At 40.9% G+C, this 20,363-nt stretch overlaps 1 protein-coding gene across 1 annotated transcript; it reads right to left on the reverse strand.

The window, feature by feature from the left end:
- Positions 1–5,317: 5,317 nt before the first annotated feature.
- Positions 5,318–6,238, reverse strand: LOC309400586 (olfactory receptor 10G6-like; the record flags this gene model as incomplete). Its single annotated transcript, XM_081969149.1, has 1 exon — positions 5,318–6,238. One exon carries the CDS (start codon positions 6,236–6,238, stop codon positions 5,318–5,320), a length of 921 nt encoding a protein of 306 aa, XP_081825275.1.
- Between the last annotated feature and the right edge of the window lie 14,125 nt (positions 6,239–20,363).

Consider the following 20,363-nt stretch of genomic DNA (forward strand, 5'->3'; position numbering starts at 1 on the left):
TCGAGCCTGACGGAGTAGGATCATGGGCCTGAGACTCTGACAATGGTCGTGGGTATCCACAGGGTCCCCCCTGTGTAATTGTGGGCATAAACTGGGTCGCCTATGTTAAATGTCCGGACTTTGCCTGTGGAGTCTGGGGGTGTTTCTGAGGAGTAGTTGGGGTGTAGCCAGTCTAGGTGAGACCTGAGGCGGTGGCCCATGAGGACCTCAGCTGGGCTTCTACCAGTGGTGGCACTTAGTGTGATGTGCTGTATCAGTAGGTAATGGTTTATTTGCGTTTGCTAGTCGTCCGGGCCCATCCTTTTTAGGGCTTCCTTGGCAGACCTTACCATCCATTCCGCCTGGCCATTTGATGCTGGGTGGAACAGAGCGACTAGGGCATGTCGGATTCCCTTCCATTAGATAGCCAATTTTGTTGTATTTATTTTTTATAATGACAATAAAGAATGTGTGTGTGTTTGTGTGTTGTCTACAAAGTCCTGTCAACCCAGCTTGTATTTGGTGTTCTGTTGGGTTTTTTTTGCCAATGTGTAAGACAGAGCATTTGCACAGTGGCAGATGGGACAGTGCTCAAGAGGGTCAAAGTCATTGCCCAGAGGCTCATTGTTTGCCCTCCCCCTGTTTGGAAGAGTCTTATAGCTATCACTGCCTTAAGAAAGTTCAAAACTTCCTTAAAGATCCATCTCATCCTGGGCACCTTTTTTTAAAACTATTACCATCTGGCAGATGGTACAGGACAATAAAAACAAGGACAAATACAGCTTCTATCTCAGAGCAGTAACTATGTTGAATTCTACTGTATAGTGCAATATGAGTGCAATATCAGGGGTTTTCAATTCAATTGTATAGAATGTGAAGGATGTGTGTTTTTATACGTATAATGTATACTGAAGATGGCATTAAATTTTGTTATACAAGGTGTAATAACACTAAACTAAACTAAACTAAACTAAACTAAACTAAACTAAACCAAACTAAACTAAACTAACTAAACTAAATTAAACTAAATTAGCTTTGAATTCCATCTGGAAATAATGTCATCAATTTGACTATTCGTCATATTTCTTTAAAAAATGTTTTAAAATGTATTGGTAGGGGTCGGCAATCTTAAAGATTCAAAGAGCCATGCATAGTGTTTAGGAGGCTTATAGAGTACTCCTGGGGGTTGAGGGGGTCAAAATTAAGCAAAAAACGGCCCATTTTTTGCTCATTTCTGCCCTCCCCAGCACCCAGGAGCACTCTGAAAGCCTTCTAAAAGCTATGCACGGCCATTTTGGTGAAGGGAGCGGGGTTTCGGGAGGCAAAAAAATGCTGTATTCAGTATATAAGACGCACCCAGATTTTCAGCCACTTTTTTGAGAGAAAAAGGTGCATCTTCTACTCCGAAAAATATGGTAAATATGAAAGTTTGCACACCTAATCAGAAAATATCAATTAGTCATGAGTTCAGTTTCCAATGTGAATTAATTCCGAACAATGATTTTATTTCAGAGTTGACTTCCTTATCGTGGTGGTGCAGTGGTTAGAGCGCAGTACTGCAGGCTACTTCTGCTGCCTACCGGCTGCCTGCAATTTGGCAGTTCAAATCTCACCAAGCTCAAGGTTGACTGAGCCTTCCATCCTTCTGAGGTGAATAAAATGAAGACCCAGATTGTTGGGGGCAATAGGCTGACTCTGTAAACTGCTGACTGTAAACTGCTTAGAGAGGACTATAAAGCACTGGGAAGCAATATACGTGTCTAAGTGCTATTGCTATTGCTTACCATTTGGGTTATCTTTTTCCTCCCCCAAATATCTAGATAGAATTTCTGATTTGACCAGTCATAATGTTGTCCTCACCTTAACATTCATGAACTTTCTTGCCTCTTTCCTGAATAATTTTTCACATCTTTGAAAAGTATAAAGGTCATATGGAGAAAGCAAACCTTATTATCTCATGGAATCTGAATGTATTCCGGATACGATGTGTGTTTTTAGCAATTTGAAAGGTGCTTGGTTTTTCAAGAGGCAACTGGATTTGCTTTGTTTTTTCTTGGAGATGTTTCTCTTCTCATCTAACCAGCTTCTTCAGTTCTTGGATGACAAGTGAAACATCTTCAAGAAAAACAAAGCAAATACAGTTGCCTCTTGAAGAAACACTTTTGGGACAACCGTGGCCTGGATGACTGAGAACGTCCAGAGACATGTTTCAGGAAGAAAAGGAAGTGTTCCCTTAACAAGGGTTTTCAGATGTCTATGGAGATTCTCGGGCATCTAGTTCATGGTTGTCCTAAAGGTGCTTTTTCAAGAGGCAACTGGACTTGTTTTCTTTGAAGATGTTTCGCTTCTCATCTAAGAAGCTTCTTCAGCTCTGACATTCCCCACCATCCTGTTAGAGCTGAAGACGTTTCTTGGCCGAGAAGTGAAACATTTTCAAAGAAAAATCAGAATGTCCAGTTGCCTCTTAAAAGAGCACCTTTGAGTGAGATCACTTCTGGTCCCTATAGGCGACGGACGTTTCGTCTGCCGCTTGTCTTCTCGGTGGGCTCCGTTTAGGAGCACAGGGGGCCTCGGAGGGGTCCCCTGCCGTAGGGCGGCTTGTTGGAACCCCCCAGACTCAGTGGCAGCTGGTGGGGGGTTTTCCAGCTTCACCCCAGGAGCTGGGGAGCAGAAAGGGGGGCATGCTTGCCCCTTCGCCGAATGGGCTCAGGAGGAACAAGTCAATCAAAGGAAGTGGGCTGAAATGTTGGTGGTGGAGGATCCTTCCTAATCTCCCCAACTATCCGTAACGGATAAGCAGTAGACTATTGTAAGTTCCTGTTCAATCTATTTAAAACTGAAGATTAGAGGGGGGTGTTTTTTTTCTTTACCCCCCCCCTCGGACGAAGCGGCATTTAAACTATCTCTCTCTACATTGGAATGGAGAGAGAACAAAGGCTGACTTGCCACTTGAATTAACTATGTGAGAAAGACTGAAAGACTGCTATGTGGACTTTCTGGATTTTGATTATTTGATTTTTCTCTTTCTGGTGTACCTCTGTGCCTTGGAACAGTGAAGGAGAATTAACTTTTTACTTTCGGATTTGCCTGCCACCTTGGACAGGACCAGCTGCACGCTCCACTGCCATTTTCTTTGTAAAAGACTTACCATCTCTGAACTTAGACAATGGGACCTAAGAAACCACCATCGGGCAAGTCACTATCGGCTCCCACTTCAGCAACTTCCAGTCCAAGTACGCAGCAGCCAAAAATTACTTCATTGTTACAAAAAGAAATGGCTGGAGAGAGTTCAAAAGAATTATCTGTCAACCAAATGTTTCAGGAAATTATGAGAGGTCAAAACGAACTGAGGAAGGAGGTGGCAGATCTCATAGACGAACTCAGAGGGGTACAACATAACACAACAGAAAATAGACAAAGAATTGTGGTGCTGGAGGAGGGGCAGCTGGGATGGGGGAAGAGGTTAAGGAGGTCCGAAAGGGAAATTTAGAACTGGAAAACTTTATGGCCAAAATAGAATTTGAAAGAATGTCTTTTTTTTCTCCAGAACCTACCAGAGACAGAAAATGAAGATCTTAAAGATATTATGAGCACAATTTTAGCAGAATACCTTAAGAGAAACAAAGAACAGTTGTGGTGTGATCTGGACCTGGTTTATAGAATTAATTCAGCATATGCTAGAACCCATAATGTTCCAAGAGAGGTACATGTTAAATTTCTTAGGAGGGCCACGAGGGATGAGGTGCTAGGGGCCCAAAGGGAGGGACCTTTAAAATATCAAGATAAAGAAATTATTATTCTAAACAAATTCCAAAAAAGATAAGAGAAAGAAGGAGGAAGTATTCTTCCTTATCAAAGAAACTATACAACTTGGTTTAAATGGTTATTGCCAGAGGGAATGCTGATTTTCTGGGAGGGAAGAAGAATTAGAATTAAGACAGTGGACGAGGCCAAAGCCTTTATTATAAAATCTTTTTCTCTCCCAGAGGACAAAGATAGCGGGGGTGGGGAAAAAGGCAGCAATGTACAAGACATGGGGGAGGGGGGGCTATGGCTCCACCTGGGGACAGGGAGGAGGGAGCAATATCGAAAAGGCTCAGGTCACAAAAATAAATGTATTTGAAATATTATTGTAATTGTTGATATACTAGAAAGTGACAAAGAAAGAGATGATTGAACACATGGCTGATATAAAGTAAGAATTCTGTTTATGCTTATCTTTTATATGTTATTTTTAAAATTGTAAAATTGTGAGATTTGGAGGGATTTCTACTACTAGCATGGGAGCTACCAAATTTTTCTATGTACCTTTTTACCTTTTCCCCATAAATGTTTTAAAAATAATAAAAATTCTTTATAGAAAAAGAGCACCTTCGAGTCATGGGTATGGAGTATTAAATGTGGATCTTTGAGGAAAATGATTTAGCCTTGTACGAGAATACTTCCCTTTTGACCACATATTATTGTTCACTCGATGTTGTGACTTTACATTAATTTCATTTGTACAAAGTTGCTGAATAGTTTAGTAAGTAAGTAATGAAGGATTGGTATATTTATGAAGTGAGCATTTAGAATACTTTATTTGAAAATGAAGAAATAATATTTTTGTTTGAATGTATGATATACAAGGATAACAATGGACATAAACATATTTGATGGATGATTAATGGGAGTATGCATAATTGAAAGTAGTGATGTATAAACATAAATAGTTGGGGGGGAATTTTTTACACTGTAAAAATAATTAGAATGAGATAAGTGATTACATAAAAGTATATTGTTATTAAATAGATAATTAAAAATGCAAGGCTACTAGGCTTGCTGAAAGGAAAGACGGTTTAAATTGTAATTGACCATATGATGCAAAATGAAAGTAAGGTACCTATTCATATTAGATGAAAAATTTGTGATTGTATAGGTAATTGAAAATATGGATGCACAAAGCTTGTAATCTCCATAGACATTTAGTCATCTTCTGCCTTCTATGCAATTTGACCCTCTACATCAGTGGTTTTCAACCTTCCCAATGCTGCGACCCTTTAATACAATTCCACATGTCGTGGTGACCCCCAACCAGAAAATTGGTGCCTCGGTTCCTAAGACCATCGAAAATATGTATTTTCCTATGGTCTTAGGCGACCCCTGTGAAAGGGTCATTCGACCCCAAGGGGGTCCCGACCTACAGGTTGAGAACCACTGCTCTACATCCATTCTTTAAACAGTGGTCAACAGAAAATTTGAGTGCAGCCATATAACAGACAAGATACAATGACCAAAATTGACATCATGTTGTTGTTGTTGTTTAAATCTAAAATGTCTTGGATTTACTTGCTGCTGCCTACTCTGGATTCCAACGCCAGAGTTTCAGCAGAGCAGTTTTCATCTCCTTGTTCCGAAGTGTATATATTAGTGGGTTCAACAAAGGGGTGATGGTGGTGTAGAACACGCTTAACACACTATCCATGGAGTCCCCAGAAATCAAATAATGATAGAACACAGGCAGGAAGTAGAGGCACACCACAGTAAGATGGGCAGAGCAAGTGGAGAAGGCTTTGTGCCATCCTTCACTGCTACTGATCTTCAAAACAGCCGTCAAGATGTAAACGTAAGATGTTAGGATGAGGAGAAAGCAGGTCAACGTTACGAAGCCCATGTCAATGATAATAGTCAGTTCTTTGAAACGTGTGTCACTGCAAGCCAGCTTCAGGATGGGTGGAACATCACAGAAGACATAGTCAATATGGTTATTCTCTCCATAAGGCAAACGAAAGGTGAGAGAGGTCTGAAAGGTAGCATGGAGGCATCCTCCAATTATGGTAGCCAGGAAGAAGATGAGGCACAATTTCCAGCCCATGATGTTGCCGTAGTGGAGGGGTTTACAAATGGCCAAGAAGCGGTCATAAGCCATCACGGTGAAAAGAAAACACTCTGCATACCCAACAATGTTCAAAAAGAACACCTGTGTGACGCAGCCTGAAAAGGATATGACCCTTCCCATGATGTTGAATCCTGCAATGACTTTGGGGACCACCACAGCGGATAAGGTCATGTCCAGGAAGGAGAGAAGACAGAGGAACCAGTACATGGGCTTGTGCAGGTGAAGGTCAGAGATCACCGCCAAGATGATCAGAGCGTTTCCAGCAAGGGTGAATGCAAACATGGTTGAGAAGAAGAGAATCAAGGGCAGCTTTAAGTCTTCTGTGCATGGAAACCCGGAGAGGATAAACTCCTTTGGGGCTGTTTGGTTTGGACAATCCATTCTGATTTTACTCACCCAACCTATGGAACAGGTGAAATATTTTATGACAACTTGAGATACCTGAAGCCTGTTAGCCTAATGATGTTCCTGAAAGAAATTGTATCTCACTAAGAAAAACAAGAGTCTTTCCAAAACATCTAAAGTGTTGCCTACAAACGCATCGATCCAGAGAGTGGATCCTTATGGACCAACCCTGGACTTGTGGAGGAGATACCCTTCTTTTGTCCCAGGGTTTTTCATGATTTGGGGGGGAAAATAAGGGCTTGCAAGGAGAACCTATTTTATAGTTGGCAGAATGTTTTTGTCAATTTTTCCCCCCCAGTATTTATTTTGCCATATTTTAAATAAGGTTGAGGAAATAACAGTTTTTTGGAACTGTGTCATGAACCATCTGCAGGAATTTCTTCTTGATTGGTCAGTTGATTGACTATCTCATCAAGTCTAATGGGATACACATCTAAGTATATATAGGGCCAGGGGTGGGATTCAGCCGTTTCAGACCGGTTTGGCCGAACCAGTAGTTCTGGTGATCAGTTGGCCCCTCCCACCCGCCCCTGCACTAGTCTGGCTTATATTTCCTTTGTTTGAAGCCCAGCTGATAGCAGATCCTCTGTTGTTTTACTCACGGGGGCTGTAGTAGAAGGTAAGTTTTAGAACTGTTTTCAAATGCACACCAAACTGGTTGAATTTCACCACTGTGAGTGCTTATAACACCATTGATCCTGTTGGAGTCTGTTTAATCAACAAGGGGATACTCTCTGAGTAACAGACATGGAGTAAGAGGTGGGGCTACAAGAAAGCCACTGTCCCAGTTCGGCAGAGACCAATTTCAAAACATTTGCAAGATATCCCCTTGAGCAGAAGTGAAGGCCACCAAACAAAGCCACTGGTTCTCTTTCATTCATCAACCTGGGAGTAGAGATTTTGAGTTGACACGAGTCCTTTTTCCGGGTGGAAGGAATCTGATCCTGCCTCCATGTTAATCAGAAACTGATTGATAGAAAAAAGAGAGGAGTTAAGCTACCAACAACCTGATATAAAAACAGAATTAGGAAATTGGGAATGAAGCAGCTTTTACACAGGGGGGGTAGAATCCACACCATTCTTCCTATACATAAATTAGAAAGGAACTGGTTGGAGAACTTGAAGGAGAAGACGCAACTCATGTTTTCAACTCATAGTTCACATACAGCTTGAAAAATGCCCATCCACAAATGACCACATGGGAAATAATTTGCATTAGCCTAATATTAATAAATTTTAGTAAAAAGCCTTTTTTGCTAACTCTGTCAAAATTCCAGAAGGCTCAACAATCATAACACAACATAGAAAAAAATGTAATAGCACTTAGGTTTTATACCCATCATTTGCCACTTCGCAGGCCTATTACAACTTGATACAATCAGCCAGTGATATGAAAAAATAATATTCACTCATAACAATCATACATAGTAATAATAAGTCAATAATCAGCAATCATAGCACAGCACTAAAGAGACTTTTGAACTCATTCACTGGATTATTATTATTTTGGGGGGGGAGGGGGGCATAACTTGCCTTTCAGTGATCATTTTCAACACTGTGAACATGTTGGGAAAGAAACAATTGCATCCCCTCTCCGAGCTGTTGTGGCTCCTGTAAAATGGGTTGCAACTGGCAAAATTATATCTCTGTTAGGACTGACACAAATTGCTAATGCAGTTGCCGAATAGCAGAAGGAAGCTGTGGATTTGCATTCTGAGTTGGAGCTTCATAGTATGCCATTGAGTTCCCCTTGGGCAATTTATGGAAAGCAGATGATCTTTCTTTTCGGAGACTGACAATTTGATTTTGAGTTCTACCAAGAAGAAATCCAACCAGAATGCAGGAAAAGATCTCAACGATCTTCTTTACAAAACGATGGCTGGGAGACTGAAGGTGTTGAAGTTCCTAAAAAGCAGTCCGCTGTTTTGGAAAATGAGCTAGTTTGAAGCTTATATGTTGTGAGTTAGTATGATAGTCCAAGTTTTTGGATGCCTTCTTAATTAAGAGTAGATGTTCTCATTCTTTTCCATCCCGAGAGCTTTGGAGGTAGATTGTGAAGTTCTGGTGGACTCTCGCTTGATACAAACCTTCAGTGTGAAGTGAAGAATTAGGCAGATTCATGTGTCTTCACTTCTCCTGGTAGGAGCATTTAGATACTTTCAATATCTTTCCATATTTTTTTAAAAAATATCGCATCTACAGAGAACCTCCTACCTTTATTCTCTAGAGATAGGGCATGCTATTTTAAATATTGCTGATGTAAGAGAAAGGCAATTATGATTGCCGGAAAGTCTCCTGGGGAACAAAGACTTTCAAACAATTGGTAAGTTTGAAAGTTTGCACACATAATAATCAAAGAAGTGATTAGCCATGAATTATGATCCAATTGTTTCCCATGGAAATTAATTTAGAATTATTCTTTTTACTCCAGAATTGACTGTCGATCATTTCTGCCTTACTATTTGGACTATCTTTTTCCTCCTTCAAATGCATCGTTAGAATGTCAGCTTTCCCCTTGATCAATCATAATATTGACTTCATCTTGAAAGCCACAATCCATTAGTCAGTGGAACAACTTGCCTCCAGAAGTTGTGAAGGCTCCAACACTGGATGTTTTCAAGAAGAGACAACGATTTGTCTGAATTGATATAGGGTTTACTGCCTGAGCAGGGGATTGGATTAGAAGACTTCCAAGGTCTCGTGTCGTCTCTTCTCTTCTCTTCTCTTCTCTTCTCTTCTCTTCTCTTCTCTTCTCTTCTCTTCCCTTCCCTTCCACTCCACTCCACTCCACTCCACTCCCTCCACTCCACTCCCTCCACTCTATTCCACTCCACTCCACTCTCTTTCCTGATTTATTATTTATTTATTATTTATTTATTAATTCAATTTATAGGCCGCTCCCTCTCCACAAAGGGACTCGGGGCGGCGTACAATTCAATATACAAACAAAAGACGAGGAGGAGGTATATACAAAAACATTTTACAATACATAAATAAATAATCATGAGTTAAAACAACACAGGAAGATTAAAACAATTAAAATACCCAAAAAGTCAGAATTAATTTAAAATTTAAAATTGTCCAGGGGGATTAGAGAATGTAGTTATAATTCAAGCCAGGCTGGCTAGTTGGAACAGGTGGGTCTTGAGTTTCGTGGGAAGGAACGGAGATCGGTAGTTGTCCTAATGTCGGGGGGGAGGTCATTCCAGAGGGCTGGGCCCATCACAGAGAAGGCCCTACCCCTCGGCGCCGCCCTCTGGCATTGCTTAGTGGACGGCACCCGGAGGAGTCCCTCTCTGTGAGAGCGAATTGGTCGCAGGGATGTATGGGGCAGGATACGACCCCGCAAGTAACTAGGTCCTGTGCCATGGAGCGCTTTAAAGATGGTGATCAACACCTTGAAACGCACCCGGAAGACTACAGGGAGCCAGTGCAGCTCGCGCAGGAGAGGTGTCACATGGGAGTACCTCATACTCCCCATAACTGCCCGCGCGGCCATGTTCTGGACCAACTGCAGTCTCCGGGTGCATCTCAAGGGAAGCCCCATGTAGAGAGCATTACAGTAATCCAGACGGGACGTCACCAGTGCATGAGTGACTGTACGAAGGGCATCCCGGTCCAATAGGGGGCGCAATTGGCGCACCAGGCGAACCTGGTGGAACGCCCCCCTTGCATAGACAGCCGGGCATCTAGGAGGACGCCCAAATTGCGCGCCCACTCCACGGGGGCCAGTTGCTCGCCCCCAATGGCCAGCGATGGAGTCAGCTGGTTGAACCGGGGGGCCGGTAGCCACAGCCACTCCGTCTTGGAGGGGTTGAGTTTAAGTCTGTTGTCTCCCATTTATTTTACCCAACTTGGACAGCGAGGTTTCGTGCCCTGGTCCTGTAACATCATATGTCATAGTCATAAAACAAATCTTACTGGTTCATGTATTCTGAATACATATATGTGTTTTTAGGAAGAAACCCAAGGATTCAGTTAATTTTTGGGTAATGCTATATTAAAAATGTACCCCTAACGTATCTGATCTGGCTTTGTACCCGAGTACTTCCTTTTGGGCTTTCTTGTTTGAGTCTATGATTTTATGTTGGCTTTGATTCAGCAAACGCTCTGTTGATTTTGGTGGTTATGTTTCCAGTGGAAACAAAGGACAAAGGAAATGGATATTGCATGAATTGATAGTTGAAAAAAAAAAGGATAACAAAAGTTATATGAGCTGTGATGGTGCAGTGGTTAGAGTGCAGTACTGCAGGCTACTTCTGCTGATCACCAGCTGCCAGCAGTTTGGCAGATCAGATCTCACCAGGCTCAGGGTTGACTCAACCTTCCATCCTTTGGAGGTCAGTAAAATGAGGAGCCAGATTGTTGGGGGCAATATACTGACCCTGTAAACCACTTAGAGAGAACTGCAAAGCACTATGAAGCTTTATATAAGTCTAAGTGCTATGGTTATCTGTTGTGGCCCAGCAGGAGCCATTGGAGTTGCCACCAGACTCAGACAGCGAGGGTCCCTATGAGTCGGCTCAGGAGGATGTGGAGGACCCTGGACAGGGTTCCGACTCTGAGCAGGGCGCAGAGAGGCTGGTTGGCCACCAGGAGGCACCTGAGGCATGGAGCAGTGGTGAAAGCCAAAGGAAGGGGGCTCCTGATGTCATGCCTTGGAGCAGTGGGGAGGAGTCACGGGATAGTGAGTCAGACATCAGCAGTGAGTTATTAGATGCTCGTTACCGGCATGCTACCCAGCGTAAGGAGCAATTGAGCAGTTACAGGAGGTAATTGCTCTCAGCTGCTGATGATTAGACTCCTCTCCAGACTATAAAGGGGCTGCTTGTGGACACGCCCTTTGCAGGAATCAACTGATCATTAGAGTTGGAGACACTCTCAGATCTGTGTTGTAGCTTGGCAGACTGGATTGCTGCCAAAGTGTTTACCTGGATTGCTGCCAATCTGTTCCTTGGACCTCGGCAGGCTGGAGTGCTGCCAAGGTGGTTTTCTGGATCTTGGTAGCTGGATTGCTGCCAAAGGGTTCACTGTAGCTGAATTGCTGCCCAAAGTGCTATCTTGACCTTGGCAGGCTGGATTGCTGCCAAGGTTGAACCTGTATGTCAATAAACATCTTGAAGAGACTTTGTGTCGGAGTGATTTGGTATACGAGAGGGGGGGGGGTCAGAACAGTTATCACTAACCTTCATAGTAAGGGAGTCCAAAATTCAGTTTTAAAGTTGGTGCCCATCTGAAAGTACCAGATTAAAATGATCCCCTAGATGTAATGCTGTTGAGAAGAGGGGGCTGAATTAGACAGAAGGAGATAAAGTTGTGTAAGAGGCCACTCAGAATGTAGATGATGTGATAAACCTGGGGAGATCTTGTTGCTCAAGTAAGGTTTACCTTGCTTCTTAAGTAAAGTGTAGAAAAACGAATCTTGAATTCATGAATCTATTCCTTCCTGCCTAGGGTAAGTATCCTAGGTGAAACTTCAGTAACTCACCAGAGGAGACAGCTGCACACAGATCTCAACAATAGTTGCGGAGAACAGAAAAGAGTTGAATTTTACTACAGCAATATTTTACTATGCCTTGCTCCCCAGAAAAGCGTGAGCATCATTGCAGGAAGATTATTGCATTGAAAAAGGTTTCACATTCACCGTCTTTGCTGTACCTGATGAAAAGGAAATATGCTTAATATCTGTAATCTGACTATAGCATGTTCTGTATTTCAGGTTTAGTGACTAAAGTCACACAAATACAAAGTTTACTGAAATGGAAATCTCAAAGAGATTCCTAAAGCATGGGGAAAGCACACCGAAAAACATTCAGAAGATTTATTGTGCATTTCAAAAGGAAAGAATCATGTATAACATTTCCAATAGCTCTCCAGTAAAAAATTAATTGCTAAATAATTCTTTTTTGACCTCTGAATTCCTTTCTCTTTAGGCAAGGCTTATAGCAGGTAGGAAAATCCCAATGAGCAGCCCAGAAATTGGTTGAAATCTGACATCTGAAACATGAGCACACAATCGATACAAATGCAAGGTAAACAGCACCAAACTGGCAGCCCCTGAGATATTGGAACACTGCAATCATGTCTCCCCTAGTCCTTCTTTTCATCAAACTAGACATACCCAGTTCCTGCAACCGTTCTTCATATGTTTTAGTCTCCAGTCCCCTAAACATCTTTGTTGCTCTTCTCTGCACTCTTTCTAGAGTCTCCACCTCTTTTCCACACCGTGGCGACCAAAACTGAATGCAGGATTCCAAGTGTGGCCTTACCAAGGCATTATGAAGTGGTATTAACACTTCACGTGATCTTGATTCTATCCCTCTGTTAATGCAGCTTAGAAGTGTATTGTCTTTTTCGAAAGCTGCAACACACTGCTGGCTCATATTTGAATGGTTGTCCACTAGGACTCCAAGATCCCTCTCAAAATCACTACTATTGAGCAAGGTACCACTTATACTGCACCTGTGCATTTGGTTTTTCCTGCCTAAATGTAGAACCTTACTCTTTTCATCATTGAATTTCACTTAGATAGTACCCAATGTTCAGGATTGTCAAGGTTCTTTGTTTGTTCCCTTCTTCTTGTTCCACTAACTATTCCTAGCATTATTTACTTCATTGGATTGATACCATCCAAGCTGTTACAAAGATCAACATCCAACTCTTGAACATCCAACAACTGAAAGAAGCTGTGCTTGGCAAGGTAGCATGGAAAGCACTTGTGCCAAAAGTCACCAAGAGTAGGACAACTGATGCCCTACGAAAACAATACGTTATTTCATGTATTTTGGATACATACAGTGCAATGTATGTGTTTTTAGGAAGAAATGGAGAGTTTCAGGTAGTTCTTGTGTATGCAAAACTAAAAATGTACCACCAGTGCAGGGGCATCAAACTCAATGTCATTGAGGGCCTCATCAAGGTTGTGTTTGATCTGAGGAGCTAGGGGTGTGTGAGTCAGGGCAGGCATGGCCAGCTCAACATAACTTGTTGAGGCCCCATTTTTGGCTGCGATAGTCTCCTGCAGCCCTCTGCCAGAAAAAAATGGAGCTCAGGCCAGCGCTTGTGCTCCATTGTCATTGACAGAGGGCTGCAGGAGGCCATTGCAGCTGAAAACAGAGCTTGAGCAGGCCTTTCACAGCCTCCCTGAGCTTTGTTTTTTGCTGGCAGAGGACTGCAGGAGGCCATTATGGCTGAAAACGGAGCTCTAATGCAGCCCTCCTTGGCTTCATTTTTGCTGGCAGAGGCACCACAGACTGATCCTTGACTGTTTCCAGGGCATCCCCCACCCGGGCCAGATCTAAACACCCCTACTCTAGTGTATATGGGCATCTTTGCTCTCCAGAAATATGTGAGGTTTATGGTAAGGATATTATAGTCAGGGAAAAGTTTCATGATTAATCCCTTTGCTGTACATGACAAAAAAGAACTATGTACCCTTTCCCCCAAAAATAAGACCTCCCCGGATAATAAACCCAATTGGGCTTTGAGCGCTTGTGCTAAAATAAGCCCTCTCCCCAAAATAAGCCATCCCCGAAAATATTGCAACACTGTAGTAGCCCTGAGGTGACCACTCTCACCACCTCCTGCACCTCAAAAATAATAAGATCTCTCTGAAAATAAGGCCAGGTGCTTATTTCGGGAGTCAAAAGAAAATAAGACCCTGTCTTATTTTGGGGGAAACACAGGATAATATCTGTAAATTTAACTATATAATCTTCTAGTTCTCAAGTTTAGTGAATGATGTTACAAAAGAACAATGTTTATTTAAATTACAACAGCAGGGTGATTTATACAGCATGGGGAAGCATATGCCAAATCATTCAGGAAAGGTATTAAGCGCAGTTTGGAAAGAGAGAGTCGTCTATAACTCTCATTAAAACTTCGTTACGAAATAATTCTTTTCTTCCTGTCTGATTTTTCCCCCGCCTTGTTGAGATCTCTTCAGAAATAGCCCTTGTAGGAGGCAATGGAATCTTAGCTAGTGATGTAGGAAGAGATAGAAATATCACATCACGTGAAGTGATGTGGTGGACAGGATGATTTGTTGGCATTCATCCTCTTCTGTGTCCAAGTGAGAAAAGCTATCGTATTTTTTGGAGTATAACATTCCCCCCCAAAAAAAGAATTGATAATGATAATAATGCATACAATGTGTAGTGTTATGATAAGTAATAACTGGATATGAATATTGAATGGTACCCATGAAATGGTACCCATGAAAGGAAGATTAGAAACCCTTTTGGATTATATATAAAGGTTAATTTAAAAAAGAATTAAGTTAGATTCAGTTAAGTCTTATTATTAGGGGGGGAAATGATATGATGCAGGATATAGTCAAATAAAGGAGGGATAATGATGATAACACACACACACACACACACACACACACATACATATACATATATACATACATACATACATACATACATACATACATACATACATACATACATACATACATATATATATATATATATATATATATATATATATATATATATATATATATAAAATGTATGTACAACATAAGGAAATGGGATGTAAATTGTAAACAGTGATTTGAAAAGAAAGATTAGAAAACTTTGTTATTAAATATTATGGATGTTTAGCTAGAATAGGACATAAGGACTCAGTGTCATTGGAGGATTTTAGAAATAGTAAATGAAATGGCAGTATGTGGTTATGTATTAAATCTTGGTATATTTTATGATGAAGGACGTTTAAACAATTATAGTCAAATGAAAATGGAGGCATGACGATGGTAACATGTATAAATATCTGAGTTAAAATACTTGAGTTAATATGAATTCTGATTGATAACTGTGGAAGAGATGCACTAAAGTCTTTTATAACCAACTGATACACTTTCTACAGTATGTAAAGAAGGAAGATTTTATGTGTTGTGTTTGTTTTGAAAATAAATTAAAAAAACTTTAAAAAAAAGATTCCCGCCAAAAAAGAGGGTGAAAATCTGGGTGTGTCTTATACTGAATACAGCATTTTTGTCCTCCTAAAACCCTGCCCCCTTCACAAAAATGGATGAGCAGAGGGTTTGGGAGGCCTACAAAGTGCTCCTGGGAGCTGGGGAGGGCAAAAACAAGCTAAAACAGGACTCTTTTTGCTCATTTTTGCCCCTCCAACCCCCAGGAGCACTCTACAAGCCTCCCGAAGCCTATGCATGCCCTGTTTTTTTTGCAAAAAAACGAGCCCATTTTTTTGCTCATTTTTGCCCCCCCCCCAGACCCCAAGGAGCACTTTGCTGGCCTCTCAACTCTCTGCATGCCTCGTTTTTCACAAAAAAATGAGGTGTGCAGAGGGTTTGGGAAGTCTGCAGAGTGCAAAAACTTTTTTTTTTAAATTTACCTCTTCAAAATCTGGATGCGTTTTATACTCCAGTGCGTCTTATACACTGAAAAATACGGTAACTGAGGTTGGCTGAACAAGGACCTCATGACCTTCTTTAACCAAGCTCTGGCTGGATGAGGACTTCTACAAGAGACATGGCAGGTGACATCAGATGGGAATGAGTGCTGCGAAACCTGAGGTTTACTACAGCATTACTTCCATCTCAGATGCTTTCCTGAGCATCTGTTCAGATGCAACCACAGATAGCTAGGAGGAACATTGGTCCACCTTGTGCATCTGCTTCTCTACAAGTCATTCTCCCCTCTATTCTTGGCCAAATTAACAAAGAAGTGATTACAGATTGCAGACTGTGTGATTTCAAACAACCTGCTGATGCTCATATATCTAATCAGCTTCTTTGGCTTTCTGTGCAAATTGACCACGTATATCCATCTGTCAGGCCTGTGTGCAGTGCTCTATAGCATCATTTGGATGTTCCTTTTAGGATCTTTGGCCTGCCACACTTTCTATTAATTCACTCTGCTGTTTCATTAGTGTAGTAATTGGGAGGGGGGAATAGAAAGGAGTAGAGTTGTGGAATGTGTTGTTGTCATTCCTTTCTAGAAGCCCAAGGTCATCTTTTGTCTCCACACCTCTGCACCTGACCGGAACCAGCTGGGTGGAGATGCCAGCATGGCCGAAGAAGATTGGACCATTTGATGGATTTATGGGTGTGGGGAAAAGATCATGAACTTTCAACTGGGTGGAATCCCAGGAAGTTTTCAGATTTGGGATTCCACAGTTCGATGCCAACATGCTGGTCTTATTAAATTGGAACTTTAAGGATAGCTCTGCCTTGGACGCTGATTTAATTCTGCATGATATTTGGAACGCTGACACCATACTTTAAAAGTGCTCAATAGAAAATTTCAGCAGACCCATAAAATAGGAAGGAATTCAATAGAATAGAATAGAATAGAATAGAATAGAATAGAATAGAATAGAATTCTTTATTGGCCAAGTGTGATTGGACACAAGGAATTTGTCTTTAGTGCATGTGCTCTCAGGGTACATAAAAAGAATCATAAGGTACAACACTTAATGATCGTCATAGGGTACAAATAAGCAATCAGGAAACAATCAATATCAATATCAATCGTAAGGATACAAGCAACAGAGTTTCAGCAATACAGTCATAAGTGAGAGGAGATGGTTGGTAGGAACAATGAGAAGATTAATAGTAATAGTAATGCAGACTTAGTAAACAGTTTGACAGTGTTGATGGAATTATTTGTTTAGCATAATGATGGCGTTTGGAGAAAAAACTGTCCTTGTGTCTAGTTGTTCTTGGTGTGCAGTGCTCTATAGCGTCGTTTGGAGGGTAGGAGTTGAAACAATTTATGTCCAGGATTGAGGGGTCTGTAAATATTTTCACACCCCTCTTTTTGACTTGTGCAGTATATCAGTGACGTGCGGTGAGGTTTATGGTTGGTGAGGCTGGTGACATCATCAGGAAGGCGGGGAATGGGACCATGTGTGCTGGAGGCTGAGGCTGCCTAACAGAACACCTCCACAAGAGAATAATTATGGAAGCCATCGAAATAGAGAAACACCCCCACAACATGAATAAACGTGATGATACCTCCCGCCTACCAAACATCTGGAAACCAGCCCTAGCCAACAAACGAACACCACCCACCACCCAAGCCGTTACAATACAAAACAACAATGCACACACAGCCTGCACCAATCAGCACCAATATACCAATCATGATACAACCACACAACCAATCATTCCACTTACTGAAACAAAGCCAGCACCCCACCCCCTCCCACCAAGACTTATAGAAAGACGGCAGCTCCATTCCCATTTTAAGCCCAAGCTTGAAGATGGCAGGTGAGATCCTGCCGAAACGTTGCAAAGACAATCTCAACCTTACACATATACATATATATATATATTTGTGTTGTAATTGTACTGATAAATAAATAAAGGGAGATTAGGATAGATCTATTTCGAGCTAATTAGCTCTCATCAGCTAGCCATACCCTTACTGGGATTTGAACCCGGGCTGTATATATCTTAGGCAGGAGGCTTAGCCACTAAGCCACGGGCTCACTTCCTTATCAGTTGAGCCAGGGAAATAGGTATGTATTTGTGTTACAACCCCTGGTATGCCTAAATATGGGAGGAAGGTCACTACTCCCTCTTTCTGTCAACATAAGGCTAAGACTCCTGCCTAAGATATAATACAGCCCAGGTTCAAATCCCAGGAAGGGTATGGCTAGCTGATGAGAGCTAATTAGCTCGAAATAGATCTATACTAGTCTCCCTTTATTTATTTATCAGTACAAATACAATACAAATATAAAAAGGCAACATTAAAAATAAAAATATGGTTTTCTGCCTGCATGGTCTTCTGTGATGAGCCAAAGGACAGAAAGAGGGAGTAGTGACCTTCCTCCCATATTTAGGCATACCAGGGGTTGTAACACAAATACATATATACATATACATATACATATACATATACATTTACATATACATATACATATACATACATACACACACGCACATACACATACACACACACACAACATAAGGAAATGGGATTTAAATTATAAACAGTGATTTGAAAAGAGGATTAGAATACTTTGTTATTAAATATTATGGATGTTTAGCTAGAATAAGACATAAGGACTCAGTGTCATTGGAGGATTTTAGAAATAGTAAATGAAATGCCAGCATGTGGTTATGTATTAAATCTTGGTATATTTTATGATGAAGGACGTTTAAACAATTATAGTCAAATGAAAATGGAGGTATGATGACGGTAACATGTATAAATATCTGAGTTAAAATACTTGAGTTAATATGAATTATGATTGATAACTGTGGAAGAGATGCACGGAAGTCTTTTATAACCAACTGATACACTTTCTACAGTATGTAAAGAAGGAAGATTTTGTGTGTTGTGTTTGTTTTGAAAATAAAAAAAAACTTTAAAAAAAAGATTCCCCCCCAAAAAGAGGGTGAAAATCTGGGTGTGTCTTATACTGAATACAGCATTTTTGTCCTCCTAAAACCCCGCGCCCTTCACAAAAATGGATGAGCAGAGGGTTTGGGAGGCCTACAAAGTGCTTCTGGAAGCAGGGGAGGGCAAAAACAAGCTAAAACAGGACCCTTTTTGCTCATTTCTGCCCCCCTCCCAACAGGAGCACTCTACAAGCCTCCCGAAGCCTATGCATGCCCTGTTTTTTTGCAAAAAACCGAGCCCATTCTTTTGCTCATTTTCACCCCCCCCAGGCCCCCAGGAGCACTTTGCTGGCCTCTCAACTCTCTGCATGCCTTGTTTTTCACAAAAAAATGAGGTGTGCAGAGGGTTTGGGAAGTCTGCAGAGTGCAAAAACTTTTTTTATTTTTATTTTTATTTTTTGACGAATAACACACACACAAAACACTCTTCAATACAACTGCCAGCTAGCATGTCAATTGGTTACATTTGAGTTCCGTGCATTACTACAATCATTCTTTATACTTCATTCACATTAAACTGTGCATTTTAAATCAAAGACGATACCCACATTCTCCTTTAGCTACATTTGTTTGAAAGTACTTTTATCAAAAATCATTCATATTTATATTGTTCAATGGATAAACATTTTAACACCGACAACCATCTATGAGAGCTACCACATTCTGTTTATTTATCGCCTAGGATTCCTATTTCTTTCCTCCATCCACCTATACCATTTATCCCATATCTGATAGAATTCTGATTCTTCTTTTCCCTGGATTTCTTTAGTTAATTTGTCCATTTCTGCAAAGTCCATCACCTTTCTTATTATTTCCTCTTCGCTTGGGATTAGCTTGTTTTTCCATTTCTGGGCATAGGCAATCCTTGCCGCCGTTATTATATGAAATATTAAGTACTGGATTTCTTTTTTGTATTTTGTAGGCAGAAATCCTAATAAGAAAATTCCCGGTTTCCAATTTATTTTAAATCCCATTATTGCCTCCAGCCACTTTTGGATCTTTTTCCAAAACTTTTTAGCCTCCTCACAGGTCCACCATAGATGATAGTATGTTCCATGTATTCCAATTAGCTGGCCTGGCCCAATCACAATCATGATCTAATCCCTTGACTTTCCTGGCTGGTTATTTTAAATTTTGGGGTATTTTAATTTGGTTTTAATCATTAATTAATTTTTGCACTATTGTACAGTCCTGTGTTTAATTTGTTTTTATGGGGTTTTGTAATTGTTGTATATAATGTTTTTTATTCTGTCTGTACACCGCCCCGAGTCCCCTTGGGGGACAAATCCAATAAATGAATAAATGAATAAATGAATAAATGAATGAATAAATAAATAAATAAATGAATGAATGAATGAATGAATGAATGAATGAACGAACGAACGAACGAACAAACAAACAAACAAACAAACAAACAAACAAACAAACAAACAAATAAATAAATAAATAAATAAATAAATGTATTGATTCGCATTTCCAACATTTTGGGGATGTATTTGCCGATATTTTGGCTAACCTTGTTGGTGCTAGATGCCATCTATAAAACATTTTATACTGGTTTTCCTTATATGCAACGGAGAGTGTCATTTTTAAGTTTGTTCCCCAAAATTTTTCCCATTTGTCTAATTCAGTGGGGGATGGGCCCCTTTCAGTGGACCGGACGAGCCGTCAACAGCGAGTCTTGTGAGACCACTCTGGGAGGAGTTTGACTCTGTTGCC

Source organism: Natrix helvetica, assembly GCF_964273705.1.
Source record: "Natrix helvetica genome assembly, chromosome: W".
Taxonomy (NCBI): domain Eukaryota; kingdom Metazoa; phylum Chordata; class Lepidosauria; order Squamata; family Natricidae; genus Natrix; species Natrix helvetica.